The sequence below is a fragment of the Candoia aspera genome, chromosome 1 (assembly GCF_035149785.1).
Source record: "Candoia aspera isolate rCanAsp1 chromosome 1, rCanAsp1.hap2, whole genome shotgun sequence".
NCBI lineage: Eukaryota > Metazoa > Chordata > Lepidosauria > Squamata > Boidae > Candoia > Candoia aspera.
This window is the reverse complement of record NC_086153.1, coordinates 136,491,953-136,514,814: the sequence shown is the minus strand read 5'-3', so window position 1 is coordinate 136,514,814 and position 22,862 is coordinate 136,491,953. Positions and strand designations below refer to the sequence as shown.

General features: G+C 44.0%; 1 protein-coding gene across 2 annotated transcripts; it reads right to left on the bottom strand.

Moving 5' to 3' along the window:
• Nucleotides 1–750: 750 nt before the first annotated feature.
• Nucleotides 751–22,186, bottom strand: ALLC (allantoicase). Of its 2 annotated transcripts, none has more exons than XM_063314152.1 (12): nt 21,102–21,341; nt 20,373–20,423; nt 11,654–11,741; nt 10,645–10,770; nt 8,657–8,736; nt 7,099–7,231; nt 4,952–5,107; nt 3,208–3,281; nt 2,469–2,577; nt 1,925–2,052; nt 1,671–1,766; nt 751–886 (listed from the first exon to the last, which is right to left on the bottom strand). In XM_063314152.1, the coding sequence occupies exons 1-12, from the start codon at nt 21,189–21,191 to the stop codon at nt 863–865; spliced, it is 1,155 nt and encodes a 384-aa protein (XP_063170222.1). In that variant the 5' UTR covers nt 21,192–21,341; the 3' UTR covers nt 751–862. The 2 variants fall into 2 exon arrangements, with proteins under 2 accessions (XP_063170222.1, XP_063170213.1); XM_063314143.1 differs by lacking the exon at nt 751–886 and adding an exon at nt 22,158–22,186 and having other exon boundaries at nt 925–1,766; nt 21,102–21,197.
• Nucleotides 22,187–22,862: the final 676 nt, after the last annotated feature.

Genomic DNA, 22,862 nt, shown 5'->3' with positions numbered 1-22,862 from the left:
AACGGGCACATAATAACAAAATCTTCCCTATCCTTTTTGTGGGTAGAAGTAAATAGAATAAAAACAGCAAGTCTGCTATAGCGAGTTGTAATTAGAGATTTGAAAGAAAAATGGATGAAATTAAATTTAATTGAGAAACTTGTGCTCAATTTAAAAATTGCCTTTTTTTCTGGATTTTTTTCAGCTTCTTAGTCCCTTTTCCCACTTGATACCTAATCATGGCCCCCACATTTCTTGTAAATAAACATGGGGTGGCTGCATTGATTGATTCCAGTTGGATGAAGTCATGCTGCAAATGCCTCAGTGCTGAGCCCCAAAACTGCCCACCTGAAATAGCTTGGTTGGATTTTGGTCAGCACAGATTGTTTTGCATTACTTATCACATGTAGGCATATCACAGAAAGTAGTAAGTGGGAAACAGTATAAGTTCTTTTTCTGTTCCAACCCAGTGGGTTGTTGGAAAGGAAAGACATTTTATCAAAAGGCCTAGAACCCTGTCTGTTTGTCCATCAGCAGGATAAGGCTTTGGAAGCTGAAGAGAACAAGACCAAATTTGGTGTTGGAAGGAGAAAAAAAGATTGAGTTAAAAATGGGTTAGATCTATCCAAGTGCTGCTGAAGAAAAAAATCCCCCAAAGAATCCCTGTGGGAGAGTCTATTTATTTATTCAATTCATTTTAATTCAGTTCAATTTGTACTTGGGGAATGGCTCAGACTGTTGCTGACTGCTCCATTTTAAATTTCCCTCCCTCCTGGACAGTAGAGCTTTCCATTTTCTTCAATTAAAAGAATATTTTAAAAATTAGGTGAGACAGGAATCTGGCCAATGCCAAGAAAGGTAGAGGCAAACGACATATTGGTGCCTATGGGCTCTCCAGTGCCTGACTCTGAAATAAATTGAAGCACAACATATTATGTTTGCATGTATATACAATCAGAAGCATAAATGATTTATTACATTTTAATTCATAAAAAAAACATTTTCAGTGAGAAGAGAATTAAGAGTCAAAATTTCAATTCTGAGAAAAAGAATTAATAAAATAATGACTTCAGTACACAAAATCCAAACATGCTGTGTAATATTCATCACATGGTGATAATTTTACATTTGGTTTTGATAAAATTAGTATTTTCAGAAATACTTTTACGCTATACACTGTTCCTGAGAGTACTTGTTTTCAGATTTGTAAAAATTACTTCCAAAAATAGATTCACATTATAAAGCCTGCATAAATGATACCATGTACTATTATATATACTGGATTTTCTCAAACATAATATATCTTAAAAATGATACATTAGGTTTTAATATATTATCAACAATTCAAACTTATTTTCACTACATACCGACACTTTAGAAAAAAGCATTTTATTACATGGTTATAACTTCATGTCTTTCCTCTTATATTTACTTAATATAATCATTAATCATAAACATCAGAAAACCAACTGGGAAATATTTCTTTTATTTTGATAAAGATATTGTGCCATTACTGTAACAAACTGTTGAATCAGTAACTGTTGAATACTGAATAATTCAGTGAATGCATAAATATTTGTTTATGTATTCAGCTTTGTATAAGTGGTCTAAATTCTGCAAAGTTTTTAAAATATATTTTTGTTCTCATCTGGCAGAGCCCGTGCAAAACCCCAGAGACGCAGCCTACTTACACCCCCATCAGGAGCAATACTGAGTCTCACATGAGTAAACACATTCAGTGTTTGTATGGAAGTTCCAGCAAAAAAATGACGCTTATGGGGATTCAGCTGTGGAAAGAAATATATGGTAAATTTACTATGCATTTTCTATTACAAATTATAGCATTTCTCAGTTGTAGCTGTTATAATAAAGTGCTTATATTTCCACCCTACAAAAATATTAAAAGATAGATGTATTCACCTTGATTCAGATTTCCCAATCTTACCTTTGTTGCAGGCAGCAGAACATGCCATTTTAAACCCTGCTGGAAGGCCCATTTTTGTACTATACAGTCTTTTTCTTCTTGAATGGTCAGCACACAGGCTTCAAGTTTGAAAGTGTCTGGAAAGTTACCTATTAGTTAAAGATACGTAGAGCTATTTTTCTGAGTACTATTCTGAGCAGCATTTATATCTGGTAGACATAGGATTGTAGTTTAAGGCAGTAAACCTAAGACATTTAGGGTAAGCCACAATGAATACAGTTACATTTACTTGAAAGAAACATGGATTAGATAATATATGAGTTATAGAATGATCCTTGTTATTTTGAAAGCTGAACTATTGGGTAATGAATGTTACAAGGGGTAACAACGAAAGCTGAACTATTGGGTAATGTTTAACTTAACATAATAAAATCGCTAAATTTTAACAAAAGATGCCAAAATGGGTTCGTGCCTCCTTTTCAGGAAAAAAATATTTTTGGGATAGTAATGAACTTCTCCATGTAGAAGGCATTTAGAAGATCCTTGACACTGGCACATAATTTACCTTTAAAATGACTGGTATCTATTTCTACGTGAGTTATTGTGCCTGAACGACCCAGTCTAAAGATTGCCCATTCACTTCCTTGTATGAGGAGCATTCCCTTGTCATCAGCCTGGAATAAAAAGGAAGACTTTTATTTAGAGGAGGATTTCTTCCTCATTTTTTTTTAATTCAGGGAACAAGAAGCACAATTTGCTTACACCTGCAGGCATATCCTCTCCTTATGCAATCTAATGATATGGCTCAACAGATTTGTGCCTTATATATGATTTATTAATTTATATTAGTTTGCCATTTACATTCCAAGTTTCCTCCAGAAGCTCAAGATGGCAGACTTGTTCTTCCTCCCATTTTATTCTACCAACTTAAGCCAATTTCTAGATAAGTTCTATTACACTGATTAGCCAGCAAAACAGATCCCACCATGCAGATAGAAAGACCAATACCCATGGCACTTGCAGAAAATACATTTGTGCATTTTCAAAGACATGTTTTCACCTAAAATGAAGTAGTATATAAAACACTTCCTGTTTCTAATACTCTGGTCTATGTATACATCATAATTCATTCATTACTGTATATAATTGAAGCAGAGATACTTGAAAAATATTAGGAAAAATGTACTGACAAAGAGGTAAAGAATGCTAGATGTTGCATATTCTTTTGCTTTTGAGATCAGTATCCTGTCATTTGAAAACTGTATTTAGAAATAAGGTTTGATTTGTAACTGACAAATTCTTACTTTTAAAATTGGTGGTCTTTCCAAATTTCTTCCTGTTTCCCATCCATCTTTCATGGACTTTGCTTTTCCTATTCCTATACCAATACAAAAGAATTCAACAGTGTAAACTAGGGGTCAGCAACACAGTAGTTGCAGTTGTCAAGGTTCACCATCTACCTGAATAGCACCCACAATTTGATAACATTAAATTAAATGTTTTTAAGAATTAAAAAATTGATGAAATCTTGCCAGTTTTTGACATTCTTAAATATTGTATACAATTCTGAGATAAAATTGCCACGGTTGTCCAGGATTTGGCAATCTCATAAGATTTGAGCCAGACTATTTTACAGAAATGCCATTTTGGGCCTGAAAGTTTGCTCACCATCTGCAATTATTTTAATTTGTTTGGTAGGGAGATACTTTTTCTTCATTTAACAGAGGCATCAATCTTAACTGGTTACTTATATAGGTTGTGATCAATTGATTACCATTTAGTCTAATTAAACTTGCATCTAAATAAATGTGGCAGAAACTTTTACAGAAGAATTCTGCTTTCCTGTTTCTAGATACTGAAGAGCATGCCATTAGCTCTGCATATCCGAGGAGGCTATGGATTTCTCTGCATTAAATTGCCCATATGATGGATCTTTTGAAACTGCATGAATTTGAAAGGTATTTTTTGAGATATGGCAGAAATTGCTTACAAAAATAATCAAACATTTTATCCAGTGTGTCAAATGTTTACCTAGGCTAGTTGAAGTCGTGCCTTTGGTTTTAGATCATAATAAGCATGAATCATAAAACAACATCTTAAAACAAACTTTTCTATTTCTATGTAAATGTTGGATAATTAATCAGAAGCAGGTTTTTGTTAATCAAAATATAAATATAGTCTTAGAAATTGGTTTAATGTCAAATTATACTTGATTGATATATATATTAAGGATGTGTATTAGCACCTTATTTAGCTGCATTTCTCTAACACAGTCTTTCATTTAGATATGATTTTCGCTCTATTTTATGCTTTCTACACTTTCATTTTGCATGACAATGTATTTTAGTGTGTTTTAAAGTTGGTGATAAAAAGCTATATTGAAAAGCATGAGGATCCCACAATTGTCATATTTTTGGTAACTCCTTTTCTGTAAATGGCTTGTACAGCCTCTCCAATCTGGTGCTCCCCGAATATGTTAGACTTTGATTCCTACAAAGACCTGCTGACTTAGGAAAGTTGAGCTTAGTATGGTATGGATCTTCCACATTTTCCCCATGGTCAACTTCTGTATTTGCAATTGCAACTTGTAAATATTTGTTTAAAAACACCACCACAAATCGTTCTCAGATGGAACCTGAATGTCTTCAAAGAAATTGAAGAGCATGAAAAAATGTATCTAAACATTTATATCCAACATGTTCAGTCTTGCTTTTTTAGTACATTTATAAACTGGAGAAGTCATTTTTAAACAATCAGAGAAGTCATGCTTAGCAAAGTAATTGTCTTTTTCAGAAAAAACAGAATGAATTAACCAAATATTACCTCTGCCCAGAACCTATTCATTTCAACTGTGTTTACTGGGAGCCAAACACAAACTGAATTAACATAAATAAATGTTTTATTTAATGTACTAGGTGTGTGAACAACGACACCAGTGCTTTGAGGAATGGTTTTCATGATTTGATTTTATGGTAATACCATGCTGTAATAGTTGCATAAAATGAAATCTAAATAATAGCCTTCAACAATGTCCATTCTTGCTCTTGCCTATGATATTTTGGGGGTGACCCAGCTGAGCATCACTATATCCAATACAAATTCCTCCATTCATTGTTGCTACCAAGTCATTCAAGTGATTCAGGCCACAAAATGACCAGTCTTTCAATATTGTACCATATACTTTTAAACGTGCAATTCCACCATCTGCAAGAAAAGAAAAATATTCAGTTCATGTCTGAGTTTTCCCTTTATAAAATTCTCAAGACAGCTAACAATATACTGTAAAAAATACAAAAAAAAAAAGATAAAACTACATTAAGCTTCAGCTGAACCCTGGTAAGATGGAGTGGCTGTGGGTTAACAGCTCCTAGGAATTTGCCATCTTTGGTTCTGGATGGGGTTGCACTGCCCCAGACAGAGCCAGTGCATAACTTGGGGGTCCTCTTGGACTCACGACTCCTTTTCGAAGAGCAGGTGGCAGTCATGGCCAGAAGGGCCTTTGCGCAACTTTGTGTTGTGCACCAGTTACGCCCCTTCCTGGAGTGAGAGGCCCTTCGAACGGTCACTCATGCCCTGGTCATCTCCCATATAGATTACTGTAATGCGCTCTACATGGGGCTACCCTTGAAGAGTATCCAGAAGCTGCAGCTGGTCCAGAATGCAGCCACACGGGCGATTTTAGGTGCTTCAAGATCAGCACATATTACTCCCTTGCTCCGCGAGCTGCATTGGGTTCCAGTTTGCTTCTGGGTCCAATTCAAGGTGTTGGTTATCACCTTTAAAGCCCTACATGGCATGGGGCCAGGTTACCTAATGGACTGTCTCATCCCCGTTACATCTACCCAGCCCACCCAGTCATGCAGAGAGGGCATGCTGCGGACCTGTCACTAAGAGAATTCCTTGTGGCGGGATCCAGAAGGTGGGCCTGCTCTGCAGTAGCTCCCGCCCTCTGGAACATCCTTCCCCTGAAAGTGAGGTTAGCCTCCTCCCTTCTGGACTTCAGGAAACCATTGAAGACCTGGTTTTGTTACCATGCTTGGAGTGGGGAGAGGAAGAGCCACTCTTGGGGTTGGTTAGTTCCTTAGTCCTGCCGGGATCGGTCTTGCCCCCTTTGGGTGGAATTAGATCTGCCGTTACTTGGATTTCATTATATTTTATATTTATATTTATTGATTACTGATATTATTCTGATTTTATTGGATTTTAAATTGTTTTATTGTGAACTGCCCAGGATCCCCCAAGTGGGGGAGATGGGCGGTAATAAAAATATGATAAATAAATAAAATTAAATACACAAATACTTGAGATAAATACTACAATAGAATTCAACTGCATTCATTAATCAGTGTACTGATTAGATGAAATCTAAGTTTACATTAGAGTAAATCAAAGCATCCATGATACCATTCTGGAAAATGAAATGGCATCATTAAGTTCAGTCTTGCACATGTCATCAAGCCAAGGATCCCACTGCAGAATGCAACTACAGAACACCCATATGAACCATCCTAATAGTTCCACTAATGCAAAGAGTTGATAACATTTGTGCATAACAGCCCTTTATAGGAAACCATAGTCTGAAAGAAAGTACTAGAAAATACACTGGCTATGCAGGAGATCAATTTACTTGACATCTCTTGCAACTAATACAAACATTTGTATACATTATATTACCTTTTAGGATTTATGTAAATTTCCATTTAAATATGTTTAATCTTCATGATGCTTAATTGAATAGTTTTATAATCAATAATAATTACAGGTAATAAATTTACATGGATTTGACATTAAAATTAAAATTCTATTACTGGTTTATTACTGAAAATATAATATACAGACAGAACCAATTATTTCATAATTACAGAAAAGAGATCCACCTATTCATAATTTTGTTAAGAACACAGACATACGCTCTGTTCCATTTTATTCAAAATTCCATTAAACATCTCATAGTAAGGTAGGAATTATCATCCCAGCAGTTTTGTCTAAGAGCAAGACATATTTATATGTCTATGTACAAGATCACACACATAAGTGTAAAATAAAGGAAACTTTAATCTAAAACTTCAACCTAAAGGAAGATTTTTATTTCTTTTTAGTGCTCATAATTATGTTTTTCATGAACACTGTGCATGAATAGGACTGAATGAAACAGAGCCAAATGCCTTTTGATTCACACATTACATAGGTCTTACCTGGATATAAGTTAAGTCTTAGATGAGTCCATCTTTGCTTTGAATTCACAAAAAAATAGTTATGGCCAGTATCAAGATTTCCCGATTTTATTTCTGATATAGGAACCAAAGCAGTCCATTCATCTGACTTTATCTGAAAATAAGCGTTACTTATTTGTCTTCAGGTCAATGACTTTATTTAGGATTATTTTAATATAATTGAACTAATAAGTCAATCCTATATATTTTAGCTTTTTGTTTTGCCATTATTGTTTCAAATATATATATATATATTTAAGTGATTCAAATGGCAGTGCATCTGTGTTTATTGATCAGTTTTAAAGATTTCAAAATGGTTTTGAGAATATCATAAATATAGGAACAGTACTACCTAAACTTTTTATTATCTCTGAAGATTGAGGCACAGAAGTTCTAATATTATTATCATTCTTTTTTTAAAAGAACAATAACTAATAGGAGCAAGGTAGTATTACGATATATTAGAAAATTATTTTATTACATTATTGGAGCCTGGCTTGAAGCTGTAGTAATTAAAGAATGATGAATTTTACTATACAGTCCTGCATACATTTAACTTGTCAAAAAGTTTCACTGATCAACAAGCTAAACCAAGAAAGCTATAAAATACAAAAAGCCTTTTTACAAAAGGATTTACTGAGAATGCTTAAACTCAGTGCGAAATTGATCGCTCCTCCAACATTAACCTGAAACTTGTTGGAAATATGGCCTTCCTAGTGTAAGATGGGATGACTGGTAATGCTATCATTTTTTAAAAGGAATATATAGAAGAATCAGAACTTTGCAGGGCTTTGGGATCGTCCCAAATAAATTGGCAGAAAGCAATATTGAAACTAGAATTATGAAAAATACAGGCAACCAAACCTTCTTAAAGAAAAGAATCACTATAGCTTCTACAAAAAACAAAGTTTTAATCTTCTTGAATGTTTTGAGCTTGTACTGTACTGTAGATAATGTTCTGGTGAAACAGTCATTCCTTAGACAAAAATTTTAGCACAGTTCTTTTTATGTGTTTGAAAATGAGGCTGTGCCCGTTGTCAAATTTCTTTGACAAATCTCAAATTTTCTGTTAACCCCATTGCTGAGATCAGAAAGTCCAGTGCACAGTCTGTAAAGGGACATCTACAAGTTTACATGTGTACGTGTGGACTCTTATGCATTCATCCACTCAGAGGCAATTTCAGGGCATGAGCTTGCTTCAGCATCATCCCCCTTCTGTGCAGAGAATGAACTCACGGAAGGGAAGACATGACGAGAGCGATTAAGTCTGCGTCACACTTCTTTCCAGCGGAATGAGAGACACTTGAATTTGGTGTCTATTTTTCCAGCTTTATGTTGTACTATCCCCTGTGTGAATTGCTAGGAGAGTGAAACATGCCCATTATTGTCCTTAAACTCGGCAAAGGGTGCTCAGAACTCCACAGAGATTACAATTGAGGAAAGGGGGGATGAGAAAAATTGGAGCCATAGCCAAGCAAAAAAGAAGGAAGTGCTGTACAGTACTTTATCTAGTGTTTCTTCTGGTCAGGAGTCACAGTACCTCTTTAGCAGCCTCCAACTCTTCCTCTGAAGCTGTAGTTCCTATTCGGTACCCTCTTGCGGGCAGTGGTGGTACCTCTTCTGGAAAGAAAACACACCCAAAGAGAAATATAAAAGACCACTCTGTCAAAATCCAGGTCCTTCTGCCCACAGCATAACATACTGAAAATGGCTCCCTGCCATATTTTCTTATATTATGCTGCCAAGAATGGGTTTGTTGTAGAAAGACTGAGTATCAAATTACATGTGATGCTGAAGATGCCCAAAGGAATCTCCACTTTAATAACTGCTGCAGGGGATCCTGATTTAGACTGGGGCCATTCCATGCAGGAAAGGAAGTTGATATTTTCTTTCAGAAACCCAACTGCTTCCCCCATTAATACCAATAACCACAGATGGAAAAAGTAAAAAAAGACAAATGTGTCCAGTCTTTGGATTAGTAGCAGATTTAGGGAGAAGATTTAGGGTTCTTCTGCACAGATTGCTAACAGATTGCAGCAGGAAGATATATTGCTAAGTCTTTCCAGAAGATATAAACCAATGACTTTGGTTTCCACTTACCTGACCCATCTTGCACTCATATTTTCCTTCAATTCCTGTGGTGGTATCTTCCATCTTCTGCCAAAATAAACCTTGTAGTTTGGACTGTCTGTGGCACCTCAGACTGAGGCGAGGTTAGGAGTGGGGACCTGCCTCGCTTCTGTTGGCCAGCTGATGCTGCTGGGGGCACGCACACACCCTTTGATCCCTAGCCACTGTTTTCCAGGACCATTTTCCTTTTGGTATCAGGAGAAGCAAGGCTCTCCTGTAGTAGGAAAGAGCCATCTCTCCCATTTCTCCCTGCCAATCTTGCCAGACCTGAAAACAAATATCCAGGCTGCCAAGTAGCAAGAGAAGGGGAAGGGGGCAAGAAACATCTCTTTATTCACCAGTGTGCCTATCCTATGGTGGTCTGTGGGATTGAAGAACTGTCAAAGGAGGGAAAAGTGGGGTGGCTGTCCACCCATCCCCTGCAGAACAGGGAGTTTGGTGCTTAATCTGAAGATGGCTAGGGCCACTTAACCTCAGGGCATGGCACTTAAGTAGATGCCTCCAACCGCTTTCCCTTCCTTCTGGGTGAAGGGTAGTGGGATGAAGTGACTCTTCAGCTGCTGTACACTGTGGTAGAGTGTATGTGTGTGAGTGGGGGGGAAGAAGTCTTTTTGGTGTGGGTTTTCCAATCCCACAGAGTGATCCACAGAATGGGAGAACTGCTGCCAAAAATATCTACTTTCCTCCTCCTTCCCCTGCACTCTTGCCGTGGGTTGCAGATGAAGGGGGGGGGGGGTAGAAGAGGGGAAATAGCTACCTTGCCCCAGTTCTCCAATCCCCTGAAGTGATCATTCTGCAGGAACAAAGAACTAAGAGCAGAAGACCCCCTGTTCTCCCTTACTGCTATCTGATAGGATTGGATCTTAAGGACCATTTTACAATGGTTCCTGTCTATCCTGTCAGGTTCTGCCAAAAAGGTGTTGCTGGTGGACTATCCTTCAATGTCTAAATCACTGATGGATGGTTTCCCACAGGATTCCATCTTTTTCCCTATATTTTTCAACATCTACAAAAGAACTACTGGGGGAGATCAGCTGGGGTTTTGGAGTGGGATATCAGTATGATGATGATACCCAGGTCTTTACTGTTTACCATCCAATTCCAAAAAAGCAGCTGTTATCTTGGATGTTGTCTAAGTTTAATAATGAGCTGGATGAGACAGAAATAGTTAAAACTGAAACCAGACAGATGGAGGTGCTATTGGTAAATAGGAAAATGGACTCAAAAATTGAGATTCAGCCAGTTTGGGATAGGGTTGTCTTCCCCTCCTCCTCAAGAACAGGTTTGCAACCTGGGAATCCTCCTTGATGTTCATCTGCCAGTGGATTCACAGGCAGCAGCCATAGTAAGGAGCACCTTTGCACAAGCCTTCTGTTATCTGTGGAATAACCTAATTACCTGATTTCAGACAAGCAGCTTGAATTGATATCCGTGGAGCACAGTTGCCAGCTAAATAAGATGTGTCTGCGTCAAACCCACAAATCATGCCTGGCATTCCCAACTGAATGATGCACCAATCATGACCTAAAATTCAAAGACATACTTTAAGAAAGAAAAAGTAGGGCTCCACCAAATATTGTTAATAAAGATTCAAGAAACTTATAAGTATGAATTTAGTAGAACCAAGAAAGGTGACACAGACAAAAGTCAAACTATAATGCATGGCAGCGCTTAAGACTGGAGTTTTTGAATGCTATACACATCTATCTGTTTTTCTTTTTTAAGTAATAGCAGAATCATGTGTCTGTGGAAAATGTTCAATTGTTGAAGCATTTCCCAAGTGCCAAAATCTAGTTGTGTGTAATGTTTCTAATTACTCCCAAATATAAAACAGATAATAAAGTCTGGACATCCTCAAGGGAGAAAAAGGTGAAGGTGAACAAAACAATCCATTTAGTGTATGGTGATGGTTTACTAATATGCATTAGAAGTTGGTAGAACCTTCTCAAAGATTGCTCACAAACATCTTGGTCCATTTAAGAATATCATTTTGAGAGTACTTAAATGGAACAGCATGTGGTTGTTTCTACCCATGACTAAACATAAATATATGATGGATAAGAAATACTTTGGGTTTTAGTTCTTTTAAATTCAAGGTGATCTAATCTATTGTTTGCAAATTGTTCTCCTCCCACACAATTATTCTATTAATGTGTTTTCCTGGAATAATTTCTTTATCAGTGTGAATGTGCACAATAATTGCTGTCAAGGAACATGTGGATTGCTGCATAACGTCAACTAGCAATGGATAAAAACAGAGACTAAGGACAGTTTAAGGGCCCTGAAAGCACACCTTCAGGTATTACCTTGGGGGTGGTGGGGAGAGGAAATAGAGATAATATATTCTTAATAGCTATGAAATTTTCTAACGAAGATTCTGAGCAGCAGTTCTTCTCCCCTGTGTTACCTGGAATACGCTTTCTCCTGGTCTCCCATCCATCTCTCCATTTCCCATAATCAGTGAACAGATCAGCATGAAATTCTGGACTTTGTTTCTAGAGAAACATAATCAATGAAGATGGCTAAAATTGGTTTTGTTTTATTTATTTTTTTTATCAAATTTGTCACTATGTCATGCGCTGCCTACCTCTGAATAACGTTCAGACACTGGTTTGCAAATCAGGTTCTGGTTTATTTCAGGGCAGGTACAACGTTGGTAGAAAAAAGCTGAGAGTGACAGGAGCGCGCCGGTGCGGGGTTTAAATACCCCGCGCCGGTCAGCGCCCCCTCGCTCACGGTCACGTCACCCCCCTTTGTCCCATGCGTTGCCCTGCCGTTGGTTGAGGGTTTCCAGGATCGCCCATCCTCAGGTTTCCATTCTTCTGCTGATTGCTTTCAGCTGGGCGATCCCTGTTGTATTGCCGCTGATGGCTTGGGTGGCTCCGTGATCCGTTTAGCTATTGTTTGTTAGCCGTTAGTCGTTGTGGGTTGATGGCTACTTAACTTGTGCCCCTTCACTTATTTCCTTGTCATTGTCATGTGTGCCATTGCGCTGATGACTTTAGCTCAACGGCACTCATGACATACTGCCCCCTTTTCGAATAGTGTTCTCCCCCGGTTTTCTTGGTTTTCCCCGTGGAGCTGTCAAAACGCCACATTTTTTTTTCAAAGTTCCCGCCGGAGTAGTTGTCGCCCCTCCCTTTGCTCCTCCCTCTACCACGTGCCTTCCCAGGGTGTGTCCATGGTGCGCATGCTCGGGTTCTGACCTGGCGTGCGCATGCTCCAACCACACCCTGTTTGTTTGGCTCAGTTCGGCGAGGCGAGAGGCGTGGCTGGTCGGGTGCTTCTCAGCTCCAGGTAGGGCCCTTCTTTTCTTATTTAGAGTGCGTCGCCTTTGTTGTGTCTCCTGGGCGTTGCCCCCAGGTTGCCCTGTTGACTTGCTTGCCGGCCGGGGGGCGGGGGGAGGGTGCTGGCGATCGTTTGTCACCACCCCGCGGGCTTGGGGGGGGCCCTTTCCCTTGGGGCACGGGAGGCGGGGGGGGCCTGCGGGGGGGGGGTTGGTTTTGCTGACCTTGGTTGCGGTTTGTCGGGGTATGCCCGGTGAAATGCTCTGGTCAGGTCAGGCGCGTTAACGTTGTGCGCCGCCACCCATTCCGGGTGGGGGAAGTGTTTCCACCTGACCAGATAGTGTAGAGTTCCTCGTTGCTTGCGGGAGTCGAGGATGTCCCTTATCTCGAAGTGGTGTTGCCCGTCGATCATTAGCGGTGCGGGCTGTGGCGTGCTTGGGTGCCATCGGGAGGTGGTTGCCGGTTTTAGGAGGCTGGTATGGAACACCGGGTGGAGTCTCCGGAGGTTGTGTGGCAGGTCCAGGCGTATTGCTACCGGGTTCACTATTTGCGTGACTCGGAACGGCCCGATGTACTTAGGCCCCAGTTTTTTCGAGGGTTGGGTTGACTTTAGGAACTTGGTGGAGAGATAGGCCATATCCCCCGCCTGGAACGTCGGTTGTTGGCGCCGGTGCTTGTCGGCCTGCTCTTTGTAAGCAGCCTGTGCCTCCTTCAGCGCCGCCGTGATTACTGGCCATGCTTCCGCGATCTTCCGTCCCCAGTCGCTGGCGTCCACCTGGGGTTCCGGGGGTTGAGGTAGCTCCGGTATGGGGACGAAGTCGCGCCCCGAGACTACTTCGAACGGGGTTTTCCCCGTGCTCGTGTGGACGGCGTTGTTGTATGCGACTTCGGCGAACGGGAGCAGTTCAGCCCAGTCGTCTTGGTGGTAGTTCGTATATGATCGTATAAATTGCTCTAAGGTGCCATTAAGAACCTCAGTGGCTCCGTCCGTCTGCGGATGCCAAGCCGTAGATAGGGCCTGTTGGGTCCCCGTCAGCTTCAGGAAGGCCCGCCAGAATTTGGAGGTGAACTGTGTGCCCCTGTCGGTCACCACACGTGCGGGACATCCGTGTAGCCTGTACACGTGGATGAGGAAGAGTTTGGCTAGTTGTTGTGAGGATGGGACCGACGTGCAGGGGATGAAGTGGGCCTGCTTTGAGAAGTAGTCCTTCACCACCCAAATGGCCGTTTTCTTCTGGCTGGGTGGGAGGTCCACTATAAAATCCATAGAGATTTCCTCCCATGGGCGGGAGGGTTCTGCCACCCGTTGCAATAGCCTCGCGGGTTTGCCTGGTGCCCGTTTGGCCCTAGCGCACGTTGGGCAGGACGCCACGTAGGTTTTTACGTCTCGCCTGAGCGCGGGCCACCAGAATTGGCGCCGTGTTAGGTGTAGGGTCTTGAGGAACCCAAAGTGTCCCGCTTGCTTGGCGTCGTGTGACCTATGCAAGATCGCCTGGCGTTGCGAGTCCGGGACGTAGATTCTGCCTTCCCCCCATGCCAGGTCTTGCGCCATCGTTACCTTGTCGGGGTTTGCCAGGAACCAGGGGTCGGTTTTGAGGGCGGCGGCGAGGTCCGTGCGCATTCCCCCTGGTAGTTGCGGTTGGCTTCTTTCCGTCGCCGGTTGTCCCGCCGTCGGCTGCGCCGTAGCGTCGAGCTGCCTCCGTGCGCCGCTTCGGGTGGTCACGGCCATCCCCAGTTGCGAGGCGGATAGGACCGTCCCAATGGTGTCTGGGGCGGGCTCTTCGTCTTGGGGCAGCCGGGAGAGGGCGTCGGCCAGGAAGTTCTTCTTGCCCGGCATGAACTTCAGCTGGAAATCAAAGCGGCTGAAGAATTGGGCCCATCGGACCTGTTTTGGGCTAAGGCGTCTAGGCGTTCGTAGGGCCTCGAGGTTCCGGTGGTCCGTCCAGACCTCGAATGGTTGGGTGGCTCCCTCGAGTAGGTGTCGCCATGTCTCTAGTGCCGATTTCACCGCGAAGGCTTCTTTCTCCCAGACGTGCCATCGCCTCTCTGTCTCGGAGAACTTCCTTGACAGGTAGGCGCATGGTTTCAGGAGCCCCGTGGAGTCTTTTTGTAGCAGGATGGCTCCCAGGGAGAAGTCTGAGGCGTCGGCTTGGACCACGAACGGCCGTTCTGGGTCCGGGTGCGCGAGGATTGGCTCCGTCGTGAACAGCGCTTTCAGCTTGTCGAATGCGGTCTGGCACGCGGGAGTCCAATTCAGCACTGTGCCTGGGTTCTTGGCGCGTCGGGTGTCCCCCACCCCTTTGGTTTTGAGGAGGTCCGTTAAGGGGAGGGCTATCTCAGCGAACCCCCGGGCGAAGGACCTGTAGAAATTCGCGAATCCCAGGAAGCTCTGTAGTTGCCGTCTGTTGCGGGGCCGCTCCCAGTTTAGCACCGCTTCGACTTTTGCGGGGTCCATTTCGATGCCGTCCCCGGAGATTCGATACCCCAAATAGTCTAGGCGCTCTTTGTGAAACTCGCACTTTGTAGGCTTTGCATAGAGCTGCGCCCTTCTGAGCTTGTCGAGGACTTGCCTGACTAAGGTTACGTGTTCCTCGTGTGTTTTTGTGTAAATGAGGACGTCGTCGATGTAGACCAGGACCCCTTTAAACAGATGTTCATGCAGTACCTCATTGATGAGCTGCATGAACACCCCAGGGGCCCCCGCGAGTCCGAAGGGCAGTACCTTGTACTGGAAAGCGCCTAGGGGGCAGTTAAACGCCGTCTTCCATTCATCCCCCTCCCTGATTCGGATGCGATAGTACGCCTCGCGAAGGTCCAATTTGGAAAAGACTTTGCCCGTGGACAGGTGGGCGAGCATGTCCTTCACCAGGGGTAAGGGGTATTTGTTGGACAGGGAAGCCGCGTTTAGGCCCCGGTAGTCGGTGCAGAGCCGTAGGGTCCCGTCTTTCTTCTCCCGGAATAAGACGGGGGCTCCGACCGGTGAGCATGCTGGCTCTATGAATCCCCTGTCTAGGTTTTTATCGATGAACTCCCGGAGGGTTGCCATCTCCTTCGGGGTCATCGAATAGATCTTTGGTCTAGGTAGGGGGACGTCGGGCAGTAGGTCGATCCGGCAATCCGTCTTGCGGTGGGGGGGTAGTTGGTCTGCCTCTGCCTCTCCGAAGACCTCGGAGAAGTCGGCGTATTGTTCTGGTAGGTCTGCTGTGGTAGCGGCGTTGTCTTGTGTGGTCGCCTCCGCTCGTCCTACCGTGGGGTTGCTTTTGCCAGCTGGTACTGGTGCTCGATACTCGCCGTCGCCGAATGTGAAGGTGCGGGTCGCCCAGTTGATCCGCGGGTTGTTTTTCGCGAGCCATGGCATCCCCAGGACTGCAATGGGCCGTCCGATGGGCGTGACTACGAACGATGTGCGCTCGGTGTGAGTGCCCATTTGCAGGGTGACCGGCTTGGTTTGTAGCGTGGCTGGTTTCCCTCCCGCTGTAGAGCCGTCCAGCTGGTGGAATGCCAGCGGCGTGGGGAGGGGGAAGCAGCGGAGGTCGAGTTTGGCGACTAGGTCGGGGTGGATGAGGTTTTTTGAGCACCCCGAGTCCACTAGTGCCGCGGCCGTGGTGGCTCCGTTGCCGGCAGAGAGTTGAATTGCTGCCAATATTACGGAGCTTTTGTCGTTTCGTTGAGGTGGTCCGCGTTGCTGTCCCACCGCCTGCCTCGCCACGCGTCTCAGAGCAAGCGGGGAGCATTTCCCGCCGGCTGGTCGGGGTCGGTATTGTCCTCTTCCCCCCAGTAAGCGTCCCAGCCCTCTTCCGGTGTCGCTGTGGCCACGGTCATTCGGCGGTGAGGGGGCGGCCCCGGGTTGGGTGGTTTGGGGCTAATTTTCGGGGCGGGCTTGGGCGCGCTGGTCGGCGGTCGGTTGGCGAAGCAATCCGCCGTCTTGTGCCCTAATTTGCCACACCTCCCGCAGGGCTCCCGGTTGAACTTCTTTTTTGGGTATATGGGGCCGGCCATCCCCCCGTGTGGTGCGGGTACCTTTTTCCCGACATAGTTTGTGTCTTCCGTGGTTGTCATAAGGAAGGTGCGGTGCGCGTGTTCGGCTTTCCCCGCGAGGTGGATCCACCCGTGTAACGTTTCTGGGTCGTCGCGGTAGAGGGCCCATTGGAGAACGTCGCGGTTGAGCCCCCTTTTGAAGATTTCCAGCAGGGTGGTCTCAGACCAGTCGCAGACCTTTCCCGCGAGGGCTTTGAACTCCAGGGCGTAGTCAGGGACCGTGCGTGTGCCCTGTTTAAGTCTCTGGAGTGCGCTTTTCGCCCGTACTTTAGCTAGGGGGTCTTCGAAGTAGTTTTTCATCTCTTTGATGAAAGCAGGGAAGGTGGCGAGGGCGGGGGAGCTGGACTCGTACAGTTGGACGTACCAGTCCGCCGCCCTGTCTTGGAGTTTGATCGCCACGGCGGCGATCTTGTCGGCCTCGGAGTCATAGGAGTGTCCGTGCCTCCCCATGAACTCCCTAGCGTTGGTCACGAAAAACGAGAGTTTTGAGGGGGTCCCATCGAAGAAGATGGGGAAGTCCTTTGGGGCCCGGGCGTTTTGTGCGGCCCCGCCTCTCGCTTCCCGGGGTGTGGTGTCGGCCGCCTGTGCCGTCTGCTGGCTCTCCGCTGGCCCGTGTGGGTTCGGTGCTTCGCTCGGGGTGTGGGCTTGTGCGGGGACGTCGTTGGGTGGCGCGGGGGGCATAAGCGCCTGGAGCATGGTCCGGAGTTCCGTCAGCTGAGCCCGCATGGCCGCGAGTTCAGCTCGTGCCTCCTCGTCCACAGCCCACGCCGCCGCTGGGGCCGGTTCCGTTGGCGCGTCCTCGGGGGTGGGTTGCCGGTGGGGTTCATCGTCCCTCCGCCGCGGGTCCGCTTCCTCCTCCGTCTGATGGGTGTCTCCGTCGTCCTCCTCCGTGTTGAGCACCGTGGGGCTGTCGCTCCACGCCCGTTGCTGGGGTGCGATGTGGGGCGCGGGGTCCTCCGCTGGTTTCGGAAGTCGTGCTGCTCCCTCCCGCGGTCGGGTTGCCTCCGTCGCCATCTCCCCTTGGGGTTGGAGCTGAGGCTCGGGTCGGGTGGGGTGGACGTCCATGGCTCCGGGAGTCCGCGGTGCCTCTGGCCTCGGTCGGTCCTCCTCTGTCTCTTGCCGCGCGGCTCGCCCTCCTTGCCCGCGCCGTTCCGGCCTCATCTTGCTGGTCTTCTCGCCGTCTACTCCTCCCGCGGCTCGTTGTCGTCCGGTGGGGCTCGGCGAGGCTGAGTTTATGACTCTCAGCTTTATGTCATGCGCTGCCTACCTCTGAATAACGTTCAGACACTGGTTTGCAAATCAGGTTCTGGTTTATTTCAGGGCAGGTACAACGTTGGTAGAAAAAAGCTGAGAGTGACAGGAGCGCGCCGGTGCGGGGTTTAAATACCCCGCGCCGGTCAGCGCCCCCTCGCTCACGGTCACGTCACCCCCCTTTGTCCCATGCGTTGCCCTGCCGTTGGTTGAGGGTTTCCAGGATCGCCCATCCTCAGGTTTCCATTCTTCTGCTGATTGCTTTCAGCTGGGCGATCCCCGTTGTATTGCCGCTGATGGCTTGGGTGGCTCCGTGATCCGTTTAGCTATTGTTTGTTAGCCGTTAGTCGTTGTGGGTTGATGGCTACTTAACTTGTGCCCCTTCACTTATTTCCTTGTCATTGTCATGTGTGCCATTGCGCTGATGACTTTAGCTCAACGGCACTCATGACAACTATCATACTATACTGGACAATTTTTGTCCAGTCTCCCTCCTCCCCTTTTTGGGGAAAGTGGTTGAGAAGGTGGTAGTATTGCAGCTCCAGAGGGTTCTGGATGAAATGGATTATCTAGACCTCTTTCAGTCAGGTTTCAGGCCCAGATATGGGACGGAAACAGCATTGATTGCACTTGTGGATGATCTCTGGCGGGAGTGGGATTGTGGCAGTGCATCCATCCTTGCTCTTCTTGACTCTCGGCGGCTTTCGATACCATTGGCCATGGTATCCTTTTGGGGTGGCTCAGGGAGTTGGGGGTGGGTGGCGTGGTTCTATGCTGGTTCACCTCCTTCCTCCAGGGCCGGTCCCAATCGGTCGGGATAGGGAGCGAGAGGTCTGACCCTCAGCCCCTCCTTTGTGGGGTGCCGCAGGGTTCGGTTCTCTCTTTGCTCCTTTTTAATATCTACATGAAACCACTGGTTGAGATCATCCATCACCATGGGATGAGGTATCATCAATATGCTGATGATACTCAATTGTATATCTCCATCCTGGGTGAGGTAAGTGATGCTGTGACCACCCTCTCTCAGTATCTGGGGGCAGTAGGGGTATGGATGGGGAACAACAGGCTTCAGCTGAACCCTGGTAAGACGGAGTGGCTGTGGGTTAATGGCTTTTCCATATCCGGGACTTTGTCACCACCCATCTCCTCCCACCAGAGGGACTCTGGGCGGTTTACAACAATAATCAATAAAACAAGAAATATACAATAAAATTACAATATTTAAAAATACAATATTTAAAAAACAGTTACAAGTAAACAATAATTATAGATAAAAATAGAATCCAAATGGCAGATAATAACTCAGTCTTTGTATGTGATGAGCACTCTAGGGCACTGGCCATCCCCAAACATGATGACTCCCCTCCCTGCCCCAAGCCAGGTGGCAGAGCTAGGTCTTCAAATTCTTCCAGAAGGCCAGGAGCAAAGGGGCTAACCTCACCTCCTGGGGCAAGATGTTCCAGACCGTGGGACCTACTGCAGAGAAGGCCCGCCTCCTGGACCACAGCAGACGAAATTCTCTTACTGACAGGGTCCACAACATGCCCTCTCTGCATGATCAGGTGGGACGGGTTAATGTAATGGGGAAGAGGCAGTCCAGAGGCCCATGCCATGTAGGGCTTTAAAGGTGATAACCAACACCTTGAGTTGGACCCAGAAGCAAACTGGAACCCAGTGCAGCTCGCGCAGCAAAGGTGTTACATGTGCCCTTCTAGGGGCACCAAAGATAGCCCACGCGGCCGCGTTCTGGACCAGCTGTAGTTTCCGGATACTCTTCAAGGGTAGCCCCATGTAAAGCGCATTGCAATAGTCTACATGGGAGATAACAAGGGCATGAGTGACCATTCAAAGGGCTTCCCAATCCAGGAAGGGGCGTAACTGAAGCACAACATGAAATTGCACAAAGGCCCTCCTGGCCACAGCTGCCACCTGCTCTTTGAGCAGGAGCCGTGAGTCTAGGAGGACCCCCAGATTACACACCGGGTGCAGTGCAACCCCATCCAGGACCAAAGATGACAAAGTAACATCTTACAGTATTCTGAGCAAGTTCACAGACTCTGAAAGTTATAGAAATCTTATTTCCCTAAGAGTAAAACCCCTCACTGCCTAACAGTTAATAAACATTGAAATGAGACTTTTCAGTGCTTCCATATATATTCTAGCTTTTGGGCATCGATCTAAAGAAAACCAATGCATATACAAAGGCTTTTCTTCCATGAGACAATTGATTACAGTTTCTCTTTGCATGGAAGTACAATCCTGTACACATAGGCCCCTTTCAGACTCAACAATTGTGCCTCACATGAAGGAGTACTACATGCTCATTATAGAAATATATTGAACTACCATAATTCTCCAATACCATTTCATCCCAAAGAAGCTAATCCCTACATTGCTTTCCTTTGGATTGCCCAAGAAAGAAGCTAGTCCTCATACCAGCTGCTTGAGGAATGAAGAATGTATAACCGCCTGAAATATGATTTCTGATTTTTATTAACTTTCTCTAATAACCTTTACCACAGCCCATTCATACTCCAGAAAAGAGCATACCTTCAAGAGATTTTCTGCAGGAGCAAAGAAATCATCTGTTGCAAATAAAATCTTTATAAAAATAAAACAAAATATGAATTATAACAGCAGTTGCAAAAATGATTACTAATTTTATTTTACATATAGCATTGGAGTTAACTAGAATAGTAGCTAATCTGGTCCCTTGGCACATCCTTTCCTCTTTTTTGCTTCTGCAAAGTATGAAGGGCCAAATGTAGTCTATAAACAAAGAGCAATATTTATTATTACTTGTATGTTTTCAATATCATCTTTCTATGGTGAATGTGTGCACATTCTGATTTTTTTTTTTAAATCATGAGTCTATATGTGCATGTTATAGGATTTGTTTGGTAGATTATAAACTTTCAGGCATGAGCTGTGTCCTGTTTTATATAGCACTATTTGAAAATGCTTTCTGGAACCAACAATTCATTGTTATTGTTACTTATATTGAATACTTTCAAATGAACAGGCTCCAATATCAAAATAGCTATTTCATCTCTTTAAGGCAGGGTAGGCAACTGAGTGTCCATGAGATGTTTTAGTCCAACATTCCTTTACTGTTGCTCTTTGCCATGCGTCCTCCAGCACATGGGAGCTGAAATCCAAAACATCTGGATGCTACTGAGTTGCCTATTACTGCTTTAATGTGTGGAAAATTATGAGTGAGGGTATGACATTCCTATTTTTCTAAATCACACTTGTTTTAATGAATTGCACTAAGCATACCTTTCCTCCAGTGGAGTCGCATCCTAAATCATTCAAATATAGAAAGTCAGGTAAAATATTAGATATTTTTTCCTTGAGATGAACAGCCATTTTTTTCTTCAAAAGATAAAATTGAAATATATAAGGACTTTAGAAAATAACAGAAGTAAACAATTATCTCCCTGCTACATGTTCATTTTTTTACTTCTTTAAACCCTAAGAAATAAATTAAAGAAATCTGAATTGTGTTATTTTAGTTGATTACTTAGTGTGAAAACAATACACTATTTACAATGGTTTAGATCTTAAGATAATTCTAGGTAGAACAACTTCACTAATAGAAATGGATTTATTTAAGTAATTCCTTCCTTTCCTCCCAGAATATGGTTCATTCATCATCATCATCACACCACCACCACATATTGGGGCAAGAATGCTGAAACAGAAGTGAAAATCCTGTCACGGCTCTTTGCAGTCTACCTATTCACTAAGGAAAACTTAAATATAGTTTGCAAATAATACCCTACCCACAATCTTCACTGTTCTCAGTCTGAGTCATTTATGAAGACTGAAAAATCTAGTCTAGAGCTTTATTTCTAGAAAGAAACAGTGTTTTTTTCTCCATTAAACAACCATTATATCCTCATTGTCCAATTCCTGTTTAATCAGTTAATGAAGTATGAGGAGACAGATTCTGTTACACGCCTGCTGGGTTGAGGATTTTTATTTTTATTTTAATAAGATTAATTTTGTAATAATTTCTTATTACCTGGTTATATACCCAAACAAGATCTCCCCAAAGTTGCAAGTGAGAAATAACGAATCACATTACTGCAGGAATTAGTACAACCCATATAAGGAATTGTTCAGATGTGGAAGCTAGTACAATCAAATTCAACCAAGAAACAAATGGGTGATCTGGGTAATCATTCAGTACTATTAAATAGGGCCTCTTCATAATCTATTGACCAGGTAAGGAACTAATATTCTTGTACATATAGAGACACACACATTCTTAACTGTCAAACTTTTGCCACAGTATTTCAAGAAAAAATTGTGAAAATAAACCAGTCTTACTTTTTGGACGGTTTTGCTGCTCAGCAGACCTAAAGAATCTGTGGTGTTTTAAAAGGGTTATTGCTACACAATCTAAAATAAGCTAGTTACACAATCAGTAGGCAAACATTAAATTTTATTGATTCTGTAAGAAATCCCTCCTGTGTCCAAACGTACACCCCATTTTTACTCCAACAAATATGTGCAATCCTTTTATACATCATAAACATTTACAGATTCAAACTCCTTAATATTTGTATTTAACTGGAAGAGTTTAAATTAACATAACAAAGCCAAAGCAGTACAACATTACAACACACATACATCCCTGTCACAATCCTTGCATGCACATTTGCTGTTGCCTGAAAAGTTATCATTCCCTTGTAGCATGACCAAATCTTGGCAGAAAACCTACTCTTTTCAAGGAAACAGGTGAAAGGAGTTATTTTATTCCAGTGTTGTCTGCTACCAGAAAATTACTAGGAACAACTGAATAGAAAAGTTCTTTTCAGGGGCCCAAGGTGACAGTAAAAGGCCACTGTCCCAACCAAATTTCTATTCTGTTCTGTCCTGTTCTGCCCATCCCATCCCATCTTACTGTCCACTGGTGCTTGCACGGGGAAAGCAAGGAGCAAAACCTGGATCAATTTTACCATGTCCACTGTACCTGTGCAAGGCTCATTGGCTGTTTTTGAAAAAAAATTGAGCCTCTTCACATACCCTTGC

What these genes read in the sequence shown, in the direction of transcription:
- ALLC (XM_063314143.1), bottom strand. Translation starts at nt 21,191, where the DNA reads ATGGCTGTTCATCTCAAGGAAAAAATATCTAATATTTTACCTGACTTT. An exon ending in CAGGAGAAAGCGTATTCCAG is followed by an intron (nt 10,771 to 11,653) that starts GTAACACAGGGG and finishes TTTGAATTTTAG; the next exon opens with GTCATGATTGGTGCATCATT. An exon ending in TCACCCCCAAAATATCATAG is followed by an intron (nt 3,282 to 4,951) that starts GCAAGAGCAAGA and finishes GTATTGGTATAG; the next exon opens with GAATAGGAAAAGCAAAGTCC.